This window comes from Colius striatus, chromosome 14 (assembly GCF_028858725.1).
Source record: "Colius striatus isolate bColStr4 chromosome 14, bColStr4.1.hap1, whole genome shotgun sequence".
In the NCBI taxonomy this organism is placed as follows: domain Eukaryota; kingdom Metazoa; phylum Chordata; class Aves; order Coliiformes; family Coliidae; genus Colius; species Colius striatus.
In genome coordinates, this window is record NC_084772.1 from 4,530,124 (window position 1) to 4,555,023 (window position 24,900).

The window sequence follows — 24,900 nt, forward strand, 5'->3', positions numbered from 1 at the left end:
GTTACTCTGGTAGGAGTTATCAATTACTCTGGCCCAGTACTCTTGACCCTCCTTGTTAAACAGCATTTAACAGCTGACAGCTTCAAACACACAGTTCCTCAAAAGCAGAAACGGGCAGGAGCAGCTGCTTCTTGTCACATTTCTGTTTGTAATGGTAGTGGAAAAAAAGAATCTCTCCCACAGGCAACCCCCAGGTTGAGTGAAGGGTTGTGTCAGGCTGGTGGAAGGAGATGCTGCAGCAAGTAGAGAAACACAGCAGCAACACCTCAGGGCTCAAGACCAACCCTCAGAAGGCTCATTACAAGGGTTAAGGAACCAAAACAGAGACAGTATTAAGCTCCAAGTAAGGCTCTTGCTCTCCTCACAGAGCACTATTCAAGAGTTGGCTTCAGTCCCTGCATCAGCCTTCCCCACTCAGCAGCAACCGTGACTCGCTCCTGCCAAGCCTGGAAGCGGTTCTGTCTCCCAAGAGCAAGTCTGTGCACCCCCAGGCTCAGACCTACCTTCACTGGGAAGTAGTAGGAGCGGAAACTGAGATGGTCTCGTCCACAGAGAGGAGGGTGCTCAGACCTTAAGTGCATTTCCACGTGCTGGAAGAAGTCATGATCCTGAGGAGACACAAATCAGTGAGGGCACAGTTTGCTACATGCCAGCACTGTTGGCGAGGTGGGACACCCATCAGTGCCTGAGTAATAGCTCAGAGGCTACGTGCCCTGAGCTGAAGATCCCTCCTCATGGACACTGCATTGCCCGGGAGCTCCTCTGGAGCAGAGAGATTTACAGTAGCAGGACAAGGAAAGCTCTGCACTCCTCATAGGAGGAGCAGTTAACAAGCACCTTCTCTTCCCCCTTGCACTGTAGCCACATGCTTTCCCGCAAGCTGGGTTTTCACACACTGCAGAGCTCCAGTCACCCTCCAGGGCCACAGCACAGCCAGGCTGGGGGTTGGGGACAGGCACTCGGAGAGTGGCAGGTCTGCAGCACCACCATGGGGCTTGGCTTACCTCATGGGAAGTGAAAGGGACCAAGATTCCTATCCCTCCTGATAAGGTGGTGTAGACAAGAGATTCAGAGCCTCCTGGGATCAGTGTGGTCTTCTGTAAGGAAAGTACAGTCTCTCCCACGTGGTAATTCATTATCACTTCAGCCTGAAAGGCAAGCACAGAAGCGTGATTTTCCCTCGGTGTACATAAAAGCATGAAAAGACAGTAGAGAGAAAAGCAGAATCAACTCAGGCACCTGCTAGCTCTGAAATGCCTTGCTCAAGAGGAAGTGCCTTCCACCTGTGACCAGATGGCACAGCTCAGCATGGCACCAAATTACCCTCTCAAGCTGGACAAAGGGAAGTGAGTAATGAGGGAAAGCAGGAAAAGCAAACAACTGTGATGCTTCAATCCACCTCAAACAGGCAGCAGCCCTCATTCCAGAACCCAATCTGGCTCCTGCTGACAGCCAAAGCCCATCACCCCAGCACATGGTACCCGTGCAGAGGCAGAGCTGTTCACACATCTATCTGGCCCTCACTGCAGAGGGCTGGGCAGAAAACAGCATCCTCCTTTCCCACAAAGAGCACGTGTCCCATGAAGTGTTACCTTCTGTGACGCCCCGTTAAGAAGCCCTCTGTCCCAGAGAGCTTTGTTGCCCGTGGGATCCTCATCTACCTCGTCGTTGGTGTTGGGAGGCAATCTCACCTGTGTTGGAAGAAGGAGGAGAAGTCAACAAGCTGCAGAGGGGCAGCACGTTATCCCTGGGGAGTTCTGTAGCCTTTGAGAGGTTGGTTTTGTGGACTCTACAAGCAAAATCTGCCCCTGCAACAAGGCCTCTGAAGGACAACTGTGTTGTCAAGACTAACGGCCCATCATCACATCACTCAAAACCAGAGGCAGGACCTCAGGACCTGGCCTGGCACCCGCAAGTCACCCTGGGAGGTAGGGTCAGAATGACCTGAGGGTGGTTGCTGCTAAGGAAACAGTCTGATGGACTGGGGCAGGAAAACCAAAGAGGATTGATTTGTGTGTGTGGGCGAAATCCTGCCAGCACAGTGGCTGACTCTTGCTGAACCCTGTGCTGCAAAACACCCCAGCACACTTCAGAGAGAGATCAAAGCTCTGGCAGAAAGACCATCTATTCTTTCCTCCTCCCCTGCTGAAATCCAGCCAAGCAGCGGAGCGTCAGCACTGACAAAGCCAACTCTCCAGAGGGACACAGAAAGCTAAACACCAGCCGTGAGGTGTAGCCAAGGAAAGCAAGACTGATAACCCCTCCAATGCAAGCTCTCGTGGGCTCTTTCACAGTCACAAGCTTCCTGCAAGGCTTATTTGCAGCAAGTTGTGGGGCAACTTCAACACAAGTTATTGAACACTTCAGAAACATGAGGTGTTTTCTGTGACCTGCTGATGCTGTCACTTGTTTACTTTAATTAGCAACCCTGTGAGCTGCAGCCAGCTGCTGCACCAACAGCTCCACACAATCAAGTGAAGGGTAACGGGGCCTTGTCTCCGGCCAAGCACAGACTCTTGTTCTTTTCAGACAGATCACAGATGCCTGAAGGAAAAATACACTGTATCCAAAGAAGCCCTGACCTCTCTGAGACCCACTCACCACACAGATGTTGCCAAACTTGTCAGCTCCAGCTACTGTGTCATAGTCCAGGAGAGTTGCTGTGGTGACCCAGCGGGGATAGGTGTCGTCGGCAAAGATGATGAGCTGGTTCTCGTTCCTTTTGTAGCGCACCCAGATGAAGCTCTCCTGGACATCTGAAACGATCACTCTGTGCCCAATGGTTTGGATCCCACAGATGTAGTTGGCAATGTGCTTTTGAGAGAGGTAGGATAAGACTCTGAGTGCTTCCAAGAGAGAAGCATAACCCCTTAGCTCTACCCTGCTTCAACTGAAACTGTTTCTCCCTCCAAGTCATGTCTCACTGCCCACTTCATAGAATCTTAGCAGCTGGAAAACACCTTGAAGATTGAGTCCAACCACTCACCTCACACTGCAAAGCCCATCACTAAACTAACCATGGCCTTCAGCACCCCATCTACGTGTATTTTAAGTATCTCCAGGGTTGGGGACTCTGCTATCTCCCTGGGCAGCTCATCCCAATGCTTAACAGACCTGTGCTCCAGTCCCTCCCCGAGCTTTGTTGACCAGCTCTGGACACACTCCAGCACCTCAATGTCCTTCTTGTAGTGAGTGACCCGGAACTGGACACAGCATTCAAGAGAACCTCAAGCAGTCTCACCAGTGCTGAGTACCAGGGGACAATCACTCCTTCCAAGACTGCTCTTTTCCAGCATCCTGTAGCCCCCAATGTAAGCAACGTTGCCAATGCAGGGCTTTGCAACCAAACACCCACCACGCATGCTCCTCAACCTGGTGGATACAGTCATGCCCAGAGAGTAGGCACTACGGTGAGCCCATGAACCCAGACACCAGGGACACTCCTGCAAGCAGGCCTTGCTTCACAGACCTCAGGACTGTGGTCACAAGAGACCAGAGAAGGAAAAGTTTCCATTTTTCACAGAGTCACGTTTTAGGAAACAAAACCACCCAACGCTCAGAAAAACGTCACCCTCCCAGTAGGAGTTATTTGTAGTAATTAAGTAAGAGGCCTCAAAAGACAAGGAGAGTAAATTTAGGAGCTGGGCACCTCTCAACCAAGATCACTGCCTCAGGTAAAAGGAAACGATCAGCTTTGAGACTGGTGTCAGTAAAGCTGATGTTACACTGAACCTTCTGGAAAAACAAAGATCCAAACTTGCCTCCCCCAGGCTAGGAGTGGGCACGTGAAAACTGGTCCAGTTGACATCAGGTAATGGAAAGAATGACTTCCTGGCAGGTGCAGGCAAAAGTGCAACCTGGTAAAGGTAAATCCCTTCTGGGTGCAGTAACTAGTTCCCAATCTGCCTGGGAGCTTGCTGGACTCCTTTTGTGTGGTGATGAGCAACTGGCACAGTTTCTGCTGCTTGCACAAGAGAGGGAGGAGCAGGCAACTGAGAGTTAGAAAATCATGGTCTGCAGTTACTTTTCCTGAAGCATCAGAGATGCTCAGCAAGAAGGACCATTTACTTCAAGGAGAAAATCCCCTTTTCAAGACTCTGGGGATCTGAAGAGGTGCTTGTGTGCACCTTCTAACTTCCATCCCCAGCTTGCTAACCACCTAACCTAAGGAAGCACTTCCAACAGTAGTTGCTTTGCAGCTAGCAACACCTCTCACATTTGCAGCAGATGGCCAAAAGCATGGCTTGTGACATGCCTGTACAGCCTTGTGACACTCCTGCATGTGCCCTATGCTGAGCTGGTACAAAAGGAACCTGCAACACCATGTGTGCTCAGGGTGTACGACTGCCTCGTCCAGTCAGAGCTGCAGCACTGCTCCAGACACATACAAGCAACACCAAACACACTGAGGCTGGAGTAGTGGCTACACCTTGCTCCTCTCCTGCTGCAAAGCACCACGTGCTCCAGACTAACAGCTCTGGTCAAGAACAAAAGGCAGTACCTTATTCTCACACTTCCGAAGCAGCTTCTTCTTGCCCAGGTCATACACACGCAAGAGCTTTCCAACTCCAATTAAGACTCTGCCTTGGAATGGAGCAATGGCTGCAGGAACCTCCTCCACTGGGGTCTGGAGAGGGAAGAGGAAGACTGTGAGACCTCCATTAACAGAGCTAACGTCACTCTGAGCTTCAGCATGATTCAGCTATCAGTTCATTTGGAGTTCACTGACCCATGCCCAGGCTTTCGAGGTAAAAGGCTAATCACAACTTTTTTGCACAGGAGGGGCAAAAGGTCTGCCCCTTGCTGCCTTTCAACAGCAGGACTGACAGCAGGTGGTGCCAACAGAGCTCTGGGTATCACAGACACCACTCTGCCGGCAGCAGAGTGCTGCAGGAACCCCATGCTGGGCAGGCAAGGATCATGTTGCCTCAGTTCTTGGTACTGCTTTATCACCAGGGACAAGACAAGGGGTAATGGCCATGAGCTGGAACACAAAAAGTTTCACTTAAACACAAGGAAAATCTTCCTTACTGTAGGGTGAGGGAGCCCTGGCACAGACTGCCCAGGGAGGGTGTGGAATCTCCTTCTCTAGAGGTTTCCAAACCCGCCTGGACACGTTCCTGTGTGACCTGATTGATGGAAATCTGCTTTAGTAGGAAGCTGGACTAGATGATCTCTATGGATCTCTTCCAACCCCCACCATTCTATGCTCCTCAATAGAAAGTGCTTTGCCTTAATCCATCCAGGTAGTCTGTTTTTCAAACAAGGGCATGAATCTAATTCAGCCACCTGCCTCAGGCACCCTGAAGCTGTCACCGAAGCAGCAGTTACAGCTCAACAGTTGCAGTGTGCCCACAATGCCAGTAACTCGGGGCTGAACAATCTCCCACCCCTCATCAATCCAAAACACATCCACAGCAAAGATGTAGAGAGCTTTGCTACAGCATTCCCATCTTGGCTACACTGGCTAAGAGAAGGTATTTCACAGCATCAGCTCTGTCAACTTCCAAAGGGGTGTTCAGAGGCACCAGAAAAGGCCCTGGTCAAGGAGAGAACCCACTCACTGCAGTGGGTTGACAGCAAGCCACAACATTCCTTTCCACGTGCTCATCTGCTCAAACCTCGCCCAGGCTGGAAGCAGGTGGGAAGGAGATCAGAATTTTGTTTTAACAAGAATTCTGCTGAAACCCTCACTAAAGCCCCAGAGACCTGTCAGGCAAGTTGTTCACCAGGCAACTCATCATTCCTACATACAACCAAAGCAGTATGGGAGGAAAGATGACAGCTCACACCAGCTTTGTGTGGCCAGCCAAGGGCCGAGGGCCTTAGCACCAGGGCTCCAGTGACCCAAGTACAAATCTGCTTTGTAAACAAGTGCTCAGAGCAGCTCTGAGCTCACATTCCAAAAATGAAACAGAGCTGTTTCTCTCCCCTCCCTAACAGGGACACGAAAACCACTGCTCCTTTCCCATTTACCCAATTAGAAGGATGCAGCTATAGCTAAGGCAGGGGCCTGGGCTCTTGGGAGATCTGTGTTCAATCCTCAGCCCTGCAGAAGATGTCCCAAGTGATTCTGGAGGAGGCAGTTTATTTTCTTCAAGGCTGCTTCCAGCGTGTAACATCAGCACGATGTCCGGGATTCACTGAGCACTGCAGCATGACTACAGTGTTCAGGGTGAAATAACAGCTCTTCCAGTGACTGACCCAGTCACAGCCCTCTCACCTTGTGCAGAAACTCCAGCTTCTCCCCACTATTCACCAGCTTGTACGTGTAGACGAATCCCCCAGCGACCGAGCGAGGGTTCAGGATCAGGTCCTTGGCAACTCCCACCAGCACATACCAGTCGTCCCCAGTGTTGGAGAACCGACACACAGCCACACTGGGGAGAAGGACACACCAGAGATCAGGGTGGGCACCACACAACCAACACTGCACACACAGACAGGGCTCCCTGGCAGCACAGTCTGCTCCTAGCCAGGCACAGCTAGGAGCCTAACCTTCCAGCACTTCACTTTTAGAGGTGTTTTTTCCTCCCTGCAGAAATGCTTAACACAAGTTTCTCCTTTCTTCCACATTCCCCATAAAAAGAAAGATGTGCTCCAGCTGTCACATATATGCAAAGCATTAGTTCTGTTGTGCTTTCACAGGCTGGGTACTGTCTAGCCATGTGCAAAGCTCCACTAGAAGCTGTTTTTCAAAGACTGTTCCAGTTTGGACATGTACAGACAACTCTCCTCCTCTTCCAGTGTGATTTCCTGTCCCATGCTCAGCTGAACCAGGCTGGAAATCCTGGACAGCATGGCACAGAGCTAGGCTTTTGGACTAGCACAACTTGACTCCACCAGCTGAGGCACTCACTATTCTTTGTGGTCATTGTGCTGGTTTTCCCCTCCAGTTCCTCTACCACTTCCTTCCTATTTAATCTATCATCTCAGTTTATCTGTAGGAAAAGGGGAAGTGAGAGATAACAGCACATTGTCTTGTTCCCAGTTCTCTCATCTGTCATTTACATCCCTGTGTTAATCTTTAAGCACTGGGGTCCAGCAAACACATCTGGAGCACCAGCTCTTGGTGTCACATGCAGACAGATCTGGGTGGGAAGGGAAGGAAAGGCAAGACAAAAGCTTTAAGCACGTGGCAATCACTTCTGGCATTTCAAGCCAGTTTCTTGATAACATCCTGCACCTGGATTTCAGTTTGGTAACAGCCAAGAAAAAGAAGAGAAAAAAACCCACCCAGGACTCCTCTCAAGCAGAGATTCTTGCTGCACGTGGCACTGCTTCTTACCTGAAGGCAGCTTCGTTCTGCTCTAGCTGGACCAGATCCAAGGTGTTTCCCTGGATGGGGTTCATCACCCTGATAACAGAGGCCCACTGTCCATTGCCTGCCTTGGGAGCCCCGAAGATGGACTCAGGCAGATTCTCGTTGAGGAAGGCTGCAGCCATCTCTGCAGCCAGCTCCCGCTCGTCCTCACCCGCAGCCTCCACCATTTCCTGGGGGACAGGAAAGGAGAAAACATCAGCTCATGGCATTTTCTTTCCAGATACAGAATACAGCCCTCCCCATCTTCCCTTCAGCAAGGTAAGGTCCTGCTTTGTGAAGACATAGAAACAACCACCTCCCAAAGCTCCCGTCTACCCTGAGCCTGTTCCCAAGGGAGCCTCTGCAGCACAGAGTACAGCAGTCTCAGCTCTGCCCTGCCCAAGGGGTTGCTGTCTGGGGAGCTACTCCTTCAAATCAACAACTCTGGAAACAACACTGAGAATAAAATAACCCACTGAAATCCAAACATACTCAAACAGTCACAGAAAACCCAGAGAATGGAGTTACACAAGCATGATTGTCCTCTAGTATGTGGTTCTTCAAGCCTGCCATAACAAAGAAAGGAGCACTGGGGAGTAGTGTATTCTGATGAAATTCGTGTTTCAAGGCAGACCTTCACTCCCTTCAGCCTCTGTATTCACACAGGGCACAAAAACTTGCAGCTGACAGCAGCTGGGAACCAGTGAGCACGGAGGATGTCACAGAATCATGCAATGGTTTGGGTTGTAAGAGACCTTAAAGCTCATCTTGTTCCAACCCCCCACCATGGGCAGAGACACTTTCTACTAGAACAGGCTGCTTACAGCCCCATCCAACCTGGCCTTGGATACTTCCGGGGATGAGGCAGACACAGCCTCTCTGGGCAATCAGTGCCAGTGTCCCACCACCTTCACAAGGAAGAGCTTCTTCCCAACATCTAACCTAAATCTCCCCCTCTTTCTCCTCCCTCTCTGATGCCATTTCCCCCTTGTCCTGTCACTACATGCCCTTGCAAAAAGTCCCTCTCTGGCTATCTTGTTGAGCCCTTTATGGACTGGAGGCTGCTCTAAGAGTCTTCTCTTCTCTAGACTGAACAACCCCAACTCTCCCAGTCTGTCTCTATTGGAGAAACCCTCTGATAATCTTCATGGCCTCCTCTGGGCTAACTCCAACTCCATGTCCTTCTGTTGGGATCCCAGAGCTGGATGCAGCACTGCAGGAGAGGTCTCATGAGAGCAGAGGGGCAGAATCCCCTCCCTCAACCTGCTACCCAACAGTAGCCCAGAACAGGGTTGCCTTTCTGGGCTGCAAGTGCACATCACTGGCTCATGTTCACGTCTTCATCAACCAATACCCCCAAGTTCAGCTGCAGAAGTCCCCTCTGGGGAACAGATGGTTGTACCTCCCTCCCACCCCAACTACCTCAGCCATTTGCTGCTTCCTCTGTGCCTTGGTGGCCTCTGTGTAAGCATTGTGGTCTGTCTCAATGATGATCAGATTGTTGCTCTCTGGGTGAATGACAAATTTTCGGGGTGTGTACTGTAATGGGAAGGCAACCTGGTTGAAGACTGCTCCCAGCTTCTCCAGTGCCAAAATCCTGGGGGATAAAGATGTGACATGTGTTAAATATAGTCTGAAAGCAAATATCTATGAGAATGTGACTGGAGTTGAGTCTGTGAAACTGGCCAGTGCTGGACACAAGCAGCACCCTTCCCAGACCAGATGGCAACCAGTCAAGCTCAGTTTGAGAGGGGAGGAAAACCAGCATCCCAAATGGGAGCCTGTGCTGAGAGGCAGGCAAGCTCTGCACCAGGGGGCCCTTCATTTGAGGGCTCTAACGGCCCCAGGGTGTGTTTTTAATGCCTGTCTTTTGTTGGACAGGCTTCTGTGCTGCTGAAGAAAGTCTGTCCTGGGAGGAACAAAGAGCACAGGGAAGAGTAAAAAAGCAGATTTGGGGGACACATCATCTGAAACTAAACAAGACACAGACTTTGACACGCAATCAAATGCTCCTCAGAGGCACTTTAGTTAAACAAGTATGAAAAATCCAATGCCAAGTCTTTCCTCCTGTGACTTGCCAGCTGAAATGCCAGTTCTTCTGGCATTTGGTGACTAAAAACCACAAGTCTCTCCAGAAAGAATGACTCCTTTAGAAGCAGTGAATGCTGCAATATTCCAATGAGGACAGATATGAAGAAAGTGCCTGTTCAAGTGCATAAAGCAGAATTTTGGGTTCCTCTATTATTTTCATTTATCTTTTTAATATCCAGGCTGAACTTTGAAAAAGGCAACAAATACATCCCTGTCATGCCTCTCCTTTCTTAAATCACATGGCTTATTTGCTGCAAAAGCAGCCAATTCAGATCACAAGATCCCACTACACAACAGGTTCACATTTATGAAAAGCCTCCCTCCTCTCCAAGCATCACAATTTGAGGAGAACCTGAATTCCTTGTTATTTAAAAAGCTGAAGAGTAACAGATCACAGAAGTGCACCTTGTTACTTTAGGACAGCATGACACTTGTGTTTCATTTGTTTTCTGAAATCCATCCAAGTGTTCCTATCAGATCATTATCCATAATTTAATAACCTCACAAACCCTTTCATTCTTAAGGCAAGTGACTTTGGCTCTTTCCTTTTGAGCACCCAGAGGGAAGTCACCACCACCCCACCCCAGTCTGGCATCCAGCCCCAGAAGTATTTGTGGCCCCCCACCCCTTCTTACCTCAGTGTGTTTGTGGAGATGGCTACAATGCCCTCAGGGCACTGCTCAGAAGCAAAACCTGAGGCAAACTCCAGTGTCTCGTAGGACAGGGGAGTCAGGTGGAAACGTGACTGATAGGAATAACTGAGCCAGGAACGGCTCGACATGGCCAGCACCTGGGACAGACAGATAAACACATTCATTAGGTCTGGGGACAGAGGTGAGCTCACTCCTTGCACTGTCAATAGATTGAGCTTGCCAGACTCCCTGAATTGCTGTGCCTGGACTGCACCCAGCTCAGGGCATACCTTCAGAGACACTGTTTGCTTTCAAGAGAGAGTTTTACCTAGAAATGGCACGAGGAGGAACTTTAAAGCACTGCCAAGAGAATCAACACTCAAACTGAAGCACAGTAAAACCCACCTGTAAAAGCCAAGATCAACAGATACTTTCCTACCCCCTTTTTTTTGACAATAGTCGGTCCTAGTGGGAACATGGCTTTTAAAGTAAATACTTATGGCTTTGTCAGGATCCAAATGTTGCAGCACTCTAAGTGAGACTTATTTATTTCAAATAATCAGTAGCCTACTTTCAATCCTGTCAAGTGCAACACAGGAAGTAGACTTCTAAACTCTTCACCTTTATGTGTTTACATCAACTTCAATGCAACCTTGCTTTCTGCTTGAGCACAGGAACACTCACAGGCTGCTCTAAGCCCCTCACCAACTGTCCATGGGTCAAGGAACTAAGGCTGGTCTCAAATCAGAAAAGCTCTCAGCTATTCTGGAAGCTATTCTCTGCTCAAGCTGTGAAATGTCTCATCTCAAAGTTACAGCTGGCAGACTGGCAGGAGGAAGCTGAAGAGATTCACCCAGTGCACTCTAATGTTAAAGCAGAGCTCAGATTGCCAGATCCAGCCCCCCACGCTGACCAGCAATATTTCTCAACTCTGAAGGTGTCATCCAAAAATGAGTCAAGCAGGGGGTGGCTGATCTCCCCAGTGCCACATCAGAAGGGTTGGAAATGGCACTTCTGATGAAACACATTCTTTCCTCTATGCCAAATCCTGCAATATGTCCTTTCAACCAAGCACAGTGGCTCTCCAGCCCCTGGCCAAACCATGCTCCACATGCAGGGAGACAACCATCAGCTGCATCAGGCAGTCAAGAGGTAAGATTTCTGCACAGGGCTCTTCCTGTCCCCATGCACAAAGGTAAGATGAGATTTTTCAGTGTCTCTGTACTCGGGAATCTGCTCAGAGCTTTCCAGACATGCTGCAAACACAGCCTATGGGTCAGATGAGTCCTAGTTCAAAAAGATTGCATGGCAGCACTGGACATTACTCCATGAGAAGGGGAATATCAACAAGAACAAGGCTGGGTGTAAAAGCTCAAGTTGTGAGCCAGGCAGTTCCACAACAAAGCGATTCAACTTTCCAACCTTAGCCAGAGGGTCCTGCTGTACTGTAAAGATGTTTCCCCACCCTGCCCACCAACAAGGAAAACAGGGGTTGGATGTGCATCCCTCAGAGCTTGCCTCACTTAGAATCACAGAATGGTGGGGGTTGGAAGGGACCTTTAGAGATCATCCAGTCCAACTCCCTTGCCAAAGCAGGTCCCACCTAGATCAGGTCACACAGGAATGTATCCAGGTGGGTTTTGAAAACCTCCAGAGCAGGAGCCTCCACACCCTCCCTGGGCAGCCTGGGCCAGGGCTCACTCACCTCAACAGTGCAATAGTTTTTCCCTACATTTAAATGGAACTTTTCTGTGTTCCAGCTTCTTCCCATCACCCTTTGTCCTGTCACTGGATACAAGAGGAAAAAGTGCTGCCCCCACCTTTTGACACCTACCATTTAAATATCTGTAAATATTAATGAAACCCTCCCCCCCAGTCTCCTCTCCTCCAGACTGAACTGCCCCAGGTCCTGCAGCCTTTCCTCCTAAGGAAGATGCTCCACTTACCGCCTCCTGGCCTTGCATCCGGACACGGAAGAGCTTCACTGGCCGTGAGCCAAGGTACCTGGTCCTGGTGTCGGAAAGGTCACCGGTGACGGGGTCCAGGACGGTTCTCAGCAGCACACCGTTCTTGGGAGCAGTAAACCAGAAAGTTAGGTGGAGGTGACAGATAAGAAATAACTATTTAAACCATTATTCATGTCTGTAGGATGAGGGGTTTGTTTTCCTGTCTTCCGGCACAACTCCCTTCTACACTCACACTCCACCACCACACTAACAAACCCGAAACCAGTTTCATGCATCATATTTATAAGCTATAACAAAACCTCAGCGCTGACTCCAGATCCTAATCCCTCTTGGTACAAAGCATTCACCCCAAAACTCAAACTCCTTAAAAAAACACTTGCATTCTGATGTCAGACTCGAGGCATTTGAAAGAACCTAAACTGTGCTGGTTATTTTTACCACATGTTGGAATTGTCAAAACAACATTTTTTGGTCAAAGATCACAGAGTCAGTACTGGATGCAATGAAAAGCTGTGCAACAGCAGTTACTAGAGCAGAGCCTGTGGTTGTGGGCAGTTACTCCTTTGATACTCTGCCCTACAGGCAGTTTCTAAAGAACTGCCCAACATTTCACCCAGTTTTGTTTTAGAACATGCCATCTTTCTAGAAGGGGCAAAGCACCTTTTTCTTTCATGAAGTCTGTGACAATAGGCTGCCTCTTGATTAGTCTAAGTCTAGGAATGTATGGGGAAACTTGCATCTCTACCAAGTCAGACAGTGAATTCCCCAGTTACAGTTAAGCCTGCTGTACGAAAGAGGGAGCAGTCAGGCTTTGCCTTGAGCTGTACTATGATGTTATTTTAGCTACCCATCTTTTAGGTGAAAGGTCCCCAAAACACACCTGTCAGAACCAGGCAGGTGCCTCTTACCTGCAGTCCAATGTTCAGGTATAGAAAACCAATGGAGCCTCTCTCCCCCAGCTCATCCTGCTTCTCTGTGCCACCCATCTCCACGATGCACAGTGACTCGGGCTGTGCTGGAAGGGCCTGCATGCTCAGTGGCTGTAAGCAATCCTGGGCAGGCAGAAAAGAGGTACCACACCAGTCAGCAAGGCTTGGCACGGCAAGAGGGGATTCAAACTCCACCTAAGAAGCTTAAAGATGCCCTTCTAAATCTCCACTAAGAACCATTCAGCACAGAAAAAAAAGAGAAAAGCCACAATTAGATGCTGGCTGTGCATTTTGGCAAACAGGAGGGGTAGAAGCCCTGGAGAAGATAAACTGGATCCTTCCAAACTGTTCTAGCACAGTTTGTTGCTATTTAGCAGGGAGAGACCTGAGGAAAGTTTATGTTAGTTAACAGAATCATTTCAGTTGCAAAAGCCCTTGAAGTTCCTGGAGACCCAGCCCTCCCCTCACCCTGCCAAAGTCACCACTAATCCCTGGCCCTCAGCACCTCAGCTCCACCTTTGCAATAGCTCCAGGGCTGGGCACTCCCCCACTTCCCTGGGCAGCCTGGCACAGGGACCAAAAACCCTCTCAGGGAAAAAGTTCTTCCTGAGCTTAATCTCCACCTCCGCTGGGGCAACTTGAGCCCATTTCCTCTTGTCCTGTCATCCATTACTAGGGAGAAGAGACCAACTCTCACCTCACCACAATCCCCTTTCAGGTAGTTGCAGAGAGTGTCTCCCATCAGCCTTCTCCAGGCTGAACATCCACAGCTCCCTCATCAGACTTGTGCTCCAGCCCCTTCCCCAGCTCTGATGCCTATCTCTGGACAGGCTCCAGGTCAGTCACCCTTTGAACACTCCTCTGTTGCAAGCAGAGAATGATAATGCTGGGCTGCTGCTGACCTACCTGCAGTAGGAGCCTGCACTTACTACAGGTATGAACAGTGAGGCAAGGGGAAAAGAAAAAACAAAACAAGAAGCAAATGCTTTCACATCAGCAGAACCTCCTGGCATGGGTGAGATGAGATCAAACGAGGGTCTCTGTTATAGGTTAGGAGCAAGGGCCACAATTCCTCCCAGCCAACAAAGCCATGCTGGCTATTCAATCCTGGTCATCTACCTGAATACAGCAAGACAGCTCGGATGGAACACAGCCCACCTCTGCAGTGCCCTTCTAAGCATTTCATGACAAGAGAAAAGACAGAAACAGCACAGCTACTCACCGAAGGGTCAAGGGAAATAATTCTGACAGTGTTGTCCACCAGCCCAACAGCAAGGAAGCGGGAGCGCTGCTCCCCTGGGGGAACATTGGCCAGGCTCATGCAAACCACGTCGGCTGACATCTCCTTTCTCTCTGTGTACTCATTCAGCTGTCCTGACTGACACAGGAAAATACAACAGACTTGTAAACTAAACAGTGGGGCAAACCTGCACTAAATGTCTCCAAACCTTCCCCCTCTCATCTTTTTTTTTTCCTTAGAAAAGATAGTGCTTTAGATTTTTTGTATTTTTTAAGCCATTTCCTCATTTCAGCTACAGTGGGAGAAATCAGAAAAGCAATAGCGTAAGTCCACCATTTCCAGCCTCCATTAGGGACTTCAGAGACTTTAATTAGCCATTAAAACAGAGTCCAGATCTGCAGGACTTTGATCTATCCATTCAAAACAGACGTTTCACTACAGAATCCTTTTCAGCAGGTCTGAAAAAAGGGTCAGCCTCTGATGTGCCCCTCCCTCTGCTCTTGTTCTTCCAAACTGACAGCATGAGCACACATACCGGGTCCATCTCAAAGTAAACCAGTTCTCCTCCTGTCAGTGCTATCACTACTTGTCTCTGGTTCACAGCACATTTCACAATGGTCTTCTTCCCTGGTGTCTTCCATTCATTGACTCTCTTATCTGCTCGGATGTGCCGGATCCCATCTGGATAAACCTGAAGGGAAACAAACCCAGAAAGCGTCACATCAATTTTGTATTTACCATCCCTTCACAACTCCCATTTCACTGGTGGTTCTGAGCCAGAGAAAGCCCAAGGCAAGCACAGCTCTGGCAGCAGTGATCCATCAGCTACATGACAGGCTGAACCAGAGCAAAGCCACCACCAGCTGGAAGCACTGCAGCTCTGAACTACAGCAAGGAACTGCAGGAGGAGGAGACTGGCACCATCTTCAGCAGGTCCAGGATATAAAAAGGGAAAGGCTGTATAAGTGTCATTCTCTGCCAATCCACACCTTTAGATGTGATATATGCTGTGCAGTATGTGGAGAAACCACAGCCGTACAGCAAGCAGAGTGGCAGATGTAAGCAGACATGTCAGAAGCAGCTTTCCATTACCTGTACCAAAGCATCATCACCAAGAAGAGAGCAGGACAAGGTGGGTGTAGTACCCAGGAATCCAGAGTCAGTCACTTCCTCTACAGTCTCTCCAATAGACAGCACCAGCGTGGCATTTACGAAGGACACGATGATATAGGCGTCAAATTCATCTGGTCAAAGGAGACAGGGAAAGAAGGGTGCTAATTAAATAAATGCAAGGCTTCCCAACAAAATTAGCAGTCTGATAGATGTCTAGCAGCCACTCTCCAGCAGCACTCTTGGAATAATTACATCTGCTGGCAGTAGTGTGCAAGTTCATTCTAGGACACACTGTCCAAAAATCAGCCACCACTGGGCTCCAAACAACACAAGACTGAGTCAGGGATCAAATGATGATCCAGATACAGAGTCAATTCACAACACTCTGGGTTCTGGCAGGCAAGGCTCCTGATCTGCACTTTTTAAAGACAGCACTAGAAGCCTTTAGGACACTTGCTCCATCTCACACGAGCAGCTGAAGCCAGGTTTAACACTCAATGAAGTCAAATGAAATACTCCAATAACATGAACACATGTCACCCATTTGCAGAAACCACAGCATGGATGCTGTGAAGAACAGGCTGCAAGAGCACATCTCTACCTAACAGTCACATGACAGAAGGTTGCGGAGAACAATGAGGGTGCATGGCAGCAAAGGAGCTCAGGGTTAGCCTCCTCTACCCTCATCCACAAGCTCAACTAGCTTACATTCATGCAGCCACCCTTATGGTCTCCTGGGATGAGAAACAAATCATGTTTTTAAAGTAAAGCAAACACTGACCTTTACTTCTACTGGAATAAGCAACTGTATTGCAGCTATTATCTCCAGTACTGGCTTCCCCCAAAGGAGACAGTTGGGGAGCATTGAGTAGCTCGGACATGGAAGAACTACACTAATCAAAACAGAGCTCATCTGGCAATGGGGAAGCTTTGTGGGAAACAGGGGTAGTAGGAGTGGGGAAAAGCACTGCTGTCCATTTTCACCCTGCAGAAAGTGATAGGCATTGAAGGGTGGGGGAGAGTCCCATTAAAACAGAAAACAAAAGCAACAGAAACAATGAAGTCTGTCAGGAAATGGAGCCAGGAGCCTTGGCGGAGAAAAAAAGATTGCCTCAGAGGAGCAACTTCACTTCTGCTGCTGTTGTCATGCAAGTGCTATTTCTTAAAAAGAAAAAATTCCCCATTTTAACCCAACTCTACCCAAAGCTCAGACTCCTGCAGCACAGCAGAAGACAGTGGAGGGCTTAAGACAGATGTCACACTTTTTGCCCTTGAGCACAGTTTCTCCATCATTTGCAAACATGGGAGAAGGGAGAAGTGGCTCATGACCCTCTAAGTACAGAAAGAAAATAGAGAACTCTCACTGGGATGAGGAAGGGATGCCAGCAAATACCACACAGCAGCTTAAAGCAACTGAACTGGGTTAACCAGAAGAAATGCTTCAGGAACCAATCCTTTTCTTACCCGCCCTGTTTAGAGGGAGGCGCTGCCAAACCTGCTGCATCACGTTTGTAACAGAAAGTTCTTACATAGAGCTGAAAATATGCAAGTGAAAAAACACCATCATTCATCTCTCCAACATCTGGTGCACAGACCACAGCTCTGATCATACTGAATTGCTTTGTATAATTGAAGCAATTCCGACAGCGGGCTGTGACATAAACGCCGTTACTACTCTATGAAGCGGTTAGAGCCCATCACCTCCAACATGCTCCCAAACCCCACAAACAGGAGATGGTCCTCACTCGGGGAATTGAGGAAACAAGAACTAAACCTGCACACTGAAACTCATCAGCAAGGTCAACTATTTAACCACTTGGCTTAAGGGGAGAATTCCTCGACTGTTACCAGCAGATGTAAGAGTTCAGCAGGAAGAATGCCACTACACACTGGTTATTTGCTACACAAAACAGCAGCTTCTCCTACAAACTTGCAAAGATTTTTCAATGCCAGAAGGCTACAAGAATTCCTCGACCGCTTTGAATTGAGACTCTAGCAGTTCACAGGCTGAGTGTTTAATTCATAAATATCCTGTAGACAGGATGTTCTAAAAATTCCAGTTCAAAGGCATGCGCTGCTTTCCAAACTTCTTGAGCTGCTGCTTTCCTCCCTGGGGGCTGTCATTCTCAAGATAAACCACTATGTCCCAGCTGGAGGCTTAACCATGTGATTTGGAGCAGGACAAAGGAGTCCCATTTGAAAGCAAAACAGATTCCCTCAGTCCTACTCTAAATGAAAACTCATTCCTACCTCTTAATACTTTTTTAGCTCTTTCTTTTCACTGTCTTACAGTTACATTAGAGCATGCCTTTAAGTCTGTGTCAATAACAGTGACAAGTGTATTTTTGCATGTTGCTTAATGCCTCTCTGCTGGAGCTTTTTAAAGAAAGGGTTTGATTTACCAGAATTAAGTCAGTGAATAAGATGCATTCATCTAGATTCAAACAATACAATTTTGGTTTAAGAAAATATAGCAGCCTAGTTAAAAATTAAGAGGAGTAAATCCCCAGGGCACACTGAGAAGTATTCCCTGTTAGAAAAATAAAAGACCTATAGATTTTAATATGAAAAGGTATCTACTTGGCTCTGCACAATCCCAAAGCATAACATCAGGCTGCCCAGTTTGGAACAGACAGACGTTATTTTGCATGCAGACACAGGACCTTGCAGATGCTTTATTACTGTTCTAATTGCTCCAGTTAGCTCTTTTCAGGGTGCAACAGAGGGGTTTGAAGGACTGTGAAGAACCACAGCTGGACTCATTCTATCTATTCACTGCACGTTTTCTGCAGCTTCGTGCTCACAGCAGTGACAGTCCATGAACTCTGCTACCATCCTTTCTGTTATTTATTGTGGATTTGGTTTGAGTTAGTCCATGGGAATTCCATTCCTATCAGCCAATCCACATCTGACAAACCAAACTTGAGCTACCAACGTGCCCTCATGGCCAAGGCCAATGGCAAGCTGGAATACATTAAGAAGAGTGTGGCCTTTAGGTTGAGTGAAGTACTCCTCCCTCTTTACTCTGCCCTGTTGAGGCCTTATCCGTGTCTAGTTCTGGGCTCCCCAGATCAAGGGACATGGGGAACTGCTGGAGAGAGGCCAGTGCAGGGCTACCAGGGTGATCAGGGGACTGGAGCATCTTCCTTATGAGGAAAGGCTGTGGGACCTGGGGCTGTTTAGTCTGGAGGAGACTGAGGATCTCATTAACTCTTACAAGTATTTAAAAGGTGAATGTCACGAGAATGAGGTTGCACTTTTTTCTGCTGTCTTCTGTGACAGGACAAGGGGTAATGGACATAAGCTGGAACACAAGAAGTTCCACTTGAAACACAAGGAGAAATGTCTATGGTACTGAGGTGAGGGAGCCCTGACCCAGGCTGCCCACGGAGGGTGTGGAGGCTCCTTCTCAGGTTTCCAAACCCACCTGGACACGTTCCTGTGACTTGATCTAGATGGACCTGCTTTGGCAGAGAGATTGGACTAGATATTTCTAAAGGTCCCTTCCAACTCCTACCATTCTATGATTCTATAAGGGTTTTTTTCATGCTCCACAGCATCTGAATTTGCACCAGTACAAATGTAGTCACCACTGAGAGGAGTTCAGTGAACAGATGAGCAGTGATGAAATTCAAGATTACTCTCACTTTAAAGATAGTGAGGGGGTGACAGCACATGTTCCTGGGCTTCCCTTTCCTACTGCTTAGAGGCTTCACAGCTGTGACTCACTGCACACTGCTTTTCATGCCTGAGTGCCAGGCAGGGGATGCTGTCTGTTAGCTCTCTGCTCACGTCTGCCTCCACAGCACAGCACGCAGCCATTTCGCTCCCCAGAGCAAATCCCAGCCACACCTGTCCAAGGGACTGATGCACCCCACCACAGGGCACTCCCATGCCAGCAATGCCTACAGGTGATTAAAGCACTGATCTTTGTCTCTCAGGTCTGTAGAGAGCAGCTGGGAGCCAGTCCTCAAATCTGAAGGGAGCTAAAAACACCCCTGAAACGCACACCTTTGATTTTAGCAAGAAATGGCTGTTCTGCAGAGACACAGTTGTTTGTTTTGTTCCCCAAAGACTGTCAGATGGAATGGGAGTTGCTTTCTACTCCTCAGCTACTGAACAACAAAAGGTAATCATCACCAACTACACCACAGCTTCTAGAATCCATTGACTGAAATGCCAGCGCAAAAGTAGCCCCATGATTTTGGAATTGTCTGGTTAACCTGGGGGATGGTACAGTAGCCCCTAGCAGTAGGTACACACCTGTGGTGATCAGCACCTCCACCACCAGCCACCTGTGGAAGAAAAAAAAAGGCTTGGTATTGGTAGTGTGTATCACCACGTACCAGCCAGGGTTAGTATTTGCTTCGAAGGCTGCAAACCTGTAACCTGTCTTACAGAGGCCTTGCAGCACACACATGCTGTGGCATCGAGGCAGAGCCAGGCAGCCCCACGCTGCAAACTGAACACTCAAAAGACCAGCATTTGGCCAGTTTCATGATTAGATAGACTGCAGAACCTTTTCCAACTTGTTTCTTATGAAAACCCATGAAAACTGTTTCTGAACTCAGAGAGTTGTAACTTAAGGTTTGGTTTCAGGTAACTTTTAGCTGTATTCAAAAATAGCATGGCTCACAACAGCTAGATTCCAGCCTTTCTGAAATCACAGAGAAAAATTTTCATGCTGGCATCTGGGAAATCTAGGAGGAGGAAAATAAAAAAAAGAGACAGTGAGACTGATGTGTTTCAGGTAGGTTGGCAACAGCCATCAGCCTCCTGAAAAGTAAAAGCCATTCCCTGGAACCCCAAGAGAAAAGGTTTTAAAACTGCAAGGTGATGTCAGAAGCTTCCACCTCTCAGAGGAAGCAACTGTTACAACTCCTTTTCCAGAAGGTTTGTCTCAAACTGAAAAGCCTCTTTTAAGAAAAGCAAGTACTTTGTATATGAACTGTGGAAATTGTTTCCTTTTGACTCTTCTGTTTCTGGGGAACACAAAGGCACTTTGTGCTCCAAGCTCCTTCCACACTGCTTAGGCTGTACATGAACCTCAGAACATGAGCAGAGGAATTGATGGCAGGTCTCAGATGGCAAGGTAAATCCCACAGCAATGTCTGAAATTCCCACAGGGCTACTGGCTCCCTGGAAGACACACTACTCCCTGATTGTATAAAAACAAGATATTGTGTCACTACAGAAGGCTAAGGTCTCCACTGCAATAACCTGGCATTTCTATGTCCAGAGCATAAACCTACAGCATATCTTGGAAATGAGACAGTCAGTACTCAGAATAGATTCATTTCAGCCTTTTTAGGTGATCCTCAGGAACTCTATGCTCTGCTTCAAGCAAAGGCAGGACAAGGGATCACAATTCCTGTTGTACTTTGGTAAGGCAAACCCATTATTTCAAATCAGAAAACACAAAACCAAAAGCAAATCCACAATCCAGTATATTCAGCCAGTTTCAAATCCTGACCTTCCCAGAATCAGCAGCATTCTGCACACTGCTGGGTTTTTCAATAGGAAGTGTGCCTGGACCAAACAGACTGTTTTCTTTGCAGATATGTACAGAAAGAAGTCATAAAATACAGATGCTCTTGCTGATTTATCTTTCTTGCTCTATAATTCATACCCCATCCCCTCACAAAGAGCTGATTACTGTAGCTGTCAACAAGCACATAGAGACTAGTGAGCACGCTCCAAGAAAAAGTATAATCATTGTCTGTGGGAAGTGGGAAAGCATGAGAAGTTCAGCAGGTTCAGGCTGCAAAAGTACAGCTGATACAGCATATCAGGGGATGGATGCAGCTGCAAGCTGGTGTTGATTTGTCAAAGGAAGAGTGACAATTCCAGAGGACCAGACAGTGGCTTTTAAGTACAAATGGGTGGCTGCTGATTCAAAACACAACTTTTGGGATGGCACACAACCACTGTGCAGCACCTTTCCTATGTCCTTGGGCAGAAAAACAAAAATAAGAACCCAATCCAACAAACAGAACACACCAAAAAACCACCATCATCACTTCTCTGGGCTTGAGGAATAAACACTGCATACCTTCAACGTGTCTCCTCACAGTCCACACAGCATTGGGGTTACCAGGCAGCTCTGAGACAGCCATTTCAGATACCTAAGAGTAAACAGGAACAAAGCTCTTTTGCAAACAGATGTTTAGACTTACTGTAGTTAAGTCACTGAGCCACCAGCAAATTGTTTTTAAGCTTTCCCATAAGCGGACAGGAAAGCTAATAATTCCCAATTGTGATGCTCTCCCCCCATGTCAGATGTGCTATGGGGTAGAATGCATTCACCAGTGACAAGACAACACCAGAGCTCTGGACAACAGAGGTCACCCACCCCCAGCAAAGAGATCAGCAGCAGCTGGCAGAGACACCAAGAATGTTCCAGCTCAACACACTCAAGCATTAGGAAAGACAAGATGCAGGTGTTTGGAGTCAACTGAACAAAGAGACTGTAAGAGTAAACAGTACATCCCTTCTATTTCCAACAAGCAAGCCTACAGAAAGCTGTTCTCCAGCCTATGGCAAAAGGAGAATCCCTTCATTTCAGGCCCCTTAGTACAAGCGTTTTCTCCCCCTGTCCTTGCCTCTCAAGCTGTTCCTCTGAAGTGCTGGAAGCCTCACCTCAAGTCCATGTCTTAGAACCCTCAGAGACGACCGGGGCCCCCGACCACAAGCCACGTACAACTGAGGTGTGTCTTCATTGGCCAGATCAGCTATCTGCATGGAGAAACAGTGTCAAACAATACCCACAGGAAAGAAGAGTATATATACACCACACTAGTGCTTTAAGAATGTTTCTTTTTCAGATGCTGAAAACAGTGAAGATGCTATAGGGTGTAATATCTACTGCCCTGAAATCATGTTGAGTTTTAAACAAACTCTGAAGAGCAGAGAACTGGTCTGATGGCCAAGAGAGGAGCAGCACAGATCTGCTGGCTGACAGCCTGTGTCCAGAAATGTATTTATCACTACAGGAACCAAAGGCTGCCAGGCCAGGTACTAATCTTAGGCAGCTGTCTGAGAATTCAGGAGACTTGTTTTCCTACTAGTATTTAGTATAGAGCAGTATTTCAGACAACAGGATAATAATGATTCTGCTAACACAAAAATACTCAGCAGAAAAATAGAATCACGCATCTCTGATTGATCCCTCTGTAAATGAGGAAGGGTTAACTTCTGTGGTGAATGGGAGCTTGCTGATGGCAATGTACCTGACAGCAAAGAATAGGAGACAAACTGTCCAATTCATCCACCAGCACCAGGTTCTTGAGAGGTCGTGGCTGAAAAAAGAATGTATCTCCCTCCTCAAGAGGCATGGCAGAAGAAAACTCTGGCTCCTCATCATCATCACCCAGGTGAGCTATCTGGTACAGGTAGCTTGAGATAGAAAGCAAGAGAAACAGCACCTTTAGAGCAACACTCAGTGTAGACTTCTTTAAGTAAGGATTAATCTGATACTGAGGCAGCAGAGAGAAATTCTTCCCTACATTATGTAGCTATTAAAATTTAGCCTTAAGGATTATCTTCTCAGGGACAAAATGTTTAAAGGGAAAAACAAATTCTCATTTGTAGCTATCACTGGCAATGCATCCCAGCTTCAGTATTTTTTCTGTTTGCACTTGAGTCTTTCAGATATGCTTATGTTAGAGACAAAAGCACTGGCTGACAGCTGAGGCCAAGAGCAAGGCTGATGGCTAAGACTGCAACTCCACTGTTATCTGTTTTACTGGCGTATTCTCACCTCGTTATTTTTAACCACACTCCCTATTCCATCCTATGAGCCTCAGTTTCACAACAATCAAGTTAAACTTATGATGGGAAATAACCCCTGTAAAACCAGAAAGATAGACTGACTTACTTCCTGGTTTTAATAAAGTTCAAATGAACATGGCTTCCTCAAAACCTCAGTGTATACAATCCAACTCAGACTCACTCCAGGCCACTAGCTGGAGCGCCCTCACGTGGCTGACTGCAGATGCAGTCTGAAAGAAGTATTGACCTCCATGCCTGTGAATCCCTGACCAATACAAAACTTGGATGACAAGTCTTGAGACTTTTGGAATAGTCTAGAACCACAAACATGAATTGAGGAAGCCCTCAAGTATATCTCTATTAAGGGAAGGACCGCAGTTACTGACAACAAACTCTACCTATTCCTGAGTGGGCCATAACACAAGGAAGTGCAATGAAAACTAATCAACCTAATTAAAAGGCAATTCATCTCGATCCATGACAGAGCCTACATCAACTGGAATTGTTCAACTCTTCCAAAGTCAACAGCATGTACTCTTTTGTTATCTGCACTGTAATATCTTATCTGGGTTCAAATAACAAGAAAATTCCCCTATACAGTCATAGTCTTGAACCAATTGTTCTGCTCAAGCCACGTGAACAAAACATTACCCATAAAACATGAGGATTTTGTCTTTATATGTTCAGTAAGTTCAAGGGTCAGTTTGCAGTCCTGAACAGAAATAGTCAGTTTCAGGAGAAAAATGTTGACATAAAATTGTTTACTCACTGGTTTCCAAATTCTGATGCCACAAAGAGAAAGCCTGTCTTCAGCACACACATGGCAGCAGCCACAGGAACAGTGTCAAAGTACTTCAGACGAATCTCTGTTACCTGAAAGCAGAGGAAGATGTGACTGTGATAGCAAAGTACAGCTGTATGTGTGTGATTTCATTAAATGCTACCCTCTCCAAAGAATGGAAGCAAGAGAGTTGCCCAGGCTCAACCCAGCAGTAGTTTGGGGCAGCAGGTTATAAAATCCAGCAGACTATTTTGAACACACAGGTCAAGCTGCCTGTTTTATTCCAAGACTTTCTGGCTCTGGCAACATTGAGTCAGCTTGGAAAAAAAATTATATATCCCTGAAAAAAAAAAGCTATAAAGGAAAGAAGAAATTTGCTTCACTGACCACCAGCCATTCTCAAACACATGAAAAATTAACTGTCTTAAGCACATTTCTACATTTGATGTGGTCACAACAGCTCCTGGTGAAACATCCAAGAACAAGCTCAAGCCACGTAAAGATGCGACACAATCATCCTGTGTACTGAATTTGACATGTGTCAATGAAAGAGGAACTAGCATTCCACATTTACTCACAAATCCAACTGATTTGCTACAGCACACATCTCGTTGCAAAATACTAGGACAAGCAGCAGCAAGGCACTTCAAGCTTGTTATTTCAACCCCTGGATCAGCTGTACCAAGCTGCTACCCCATTTTGCAAAAAGATCAATTGCAGCATGTAAATACTCAATTAAGAGATGAAATAGAGAGCACCTGCTGTGATCAAGAGATGCCAAGTTCCCCAGAATTGGGGTTTCTGGAATACCCTCCAGCAGGGTCGTGGACCACACTTTACATTTTTTGAATAAAAGACCACCTGCAGAACATCTAAAATCCACCCCTGTGACTCTGTAGACTAAGTCTTGCAGGATTTTGAAGATCTCCAATTATGTCTGTGAGCAAACAGCAGTTCCAACTGTATTACAAAACACATAAGTCACATGCCACTACTGAGCTAAAACGACAATACTAAATATTTACCACTCTAGAGAATCAAAACAATTGACTAAAGACTCTTCTTGATTCATGC

At 47.3% G+C, this 24,900-nt stretch overlaps 1 protein-coding gene across 3 annotated transcripts in view; it reads right to left on the minus strand.

Annotated features, from left to right (window-relative positions):
* SF3B3 (splicing factor 3b subunit 3) overlaps positions 1 to 24,900 on the minus strand; it is a 31,639-nt gene that overhangs the window by 1,327 nt on the left and 5,412 nt on the right. For all 3 annotated transcript variants that reach the window (XM_062007563.1, XM_062007562.1, XM_062007564.1), the window contains exons 8-25: positions 23,815 to 23,918; positions 22,505 to 22,670; positions 21,915 to 22,010; positions 21,328 to 21,400; positions 15,255 to 15,406; positions 14,698 to 14,853; positions 14,145 to 14,300; positions 12,902 to 13,045; positions 11,973 to 12,095; positions 10,030 to 10,184; positions 8,726 to 8,900; positions 7,289 to 7,494; positions 6,224 to 6,380; positions 4,502 to 4,627; positions 2,602 to 2,814; positions 1,593 to 1,691; positions 1,005 to 1,148; positions 504 to 608 (exon numbers count right to left, since the gene is read on the minus strand). In XM_062007563.1, the coding sequence (XP_061863547.1) occupies positions 504 to 608; positions 1,005 to 1,148; positions 1,593 to 1,691; positions 2,602 to 2,814; positions 4,502 to 4,627; positions 6,224 to 6,380; positions 7,289 to 7,494; positions 8,726 to 8,900; positions 10,030 to 10,184; positions 11,973 to 12,095; positions 12,902 to 13,045; positions 14,145 to 14,300; positions 14,698 to 14,853; positions 15,255 to 15,406; positions 21,328 to 21,400; positions 21,915 to 22,010; positions 22,505 to 22,670; positions 23,815 to 23,918 (2,550 nt within the window). The remainder of the gene's footprint in view (positions 1 to 503; positions 609 to 1,004; positions 1,149 to 1,592; positions 1,692 to 2,601; positions 2,815 to 4,501; positions 4,628 to 6,223; positions 6,381 to 7,288; positions 7,495 to 8,725; positions 8,901 to 10,029; positions 10,185 to 11,972; positions 12,096 to 12,901; positions 13,046 to 14,144; positions 14,301 to 14,697; positions 14,854 to 15,254; positions 15,407 to 21,327; positions 21,401 to 21,914; positions 22,011 to 22,504; positions 22,671 to 23,814; positions 23,919 to 24,900) is intronic.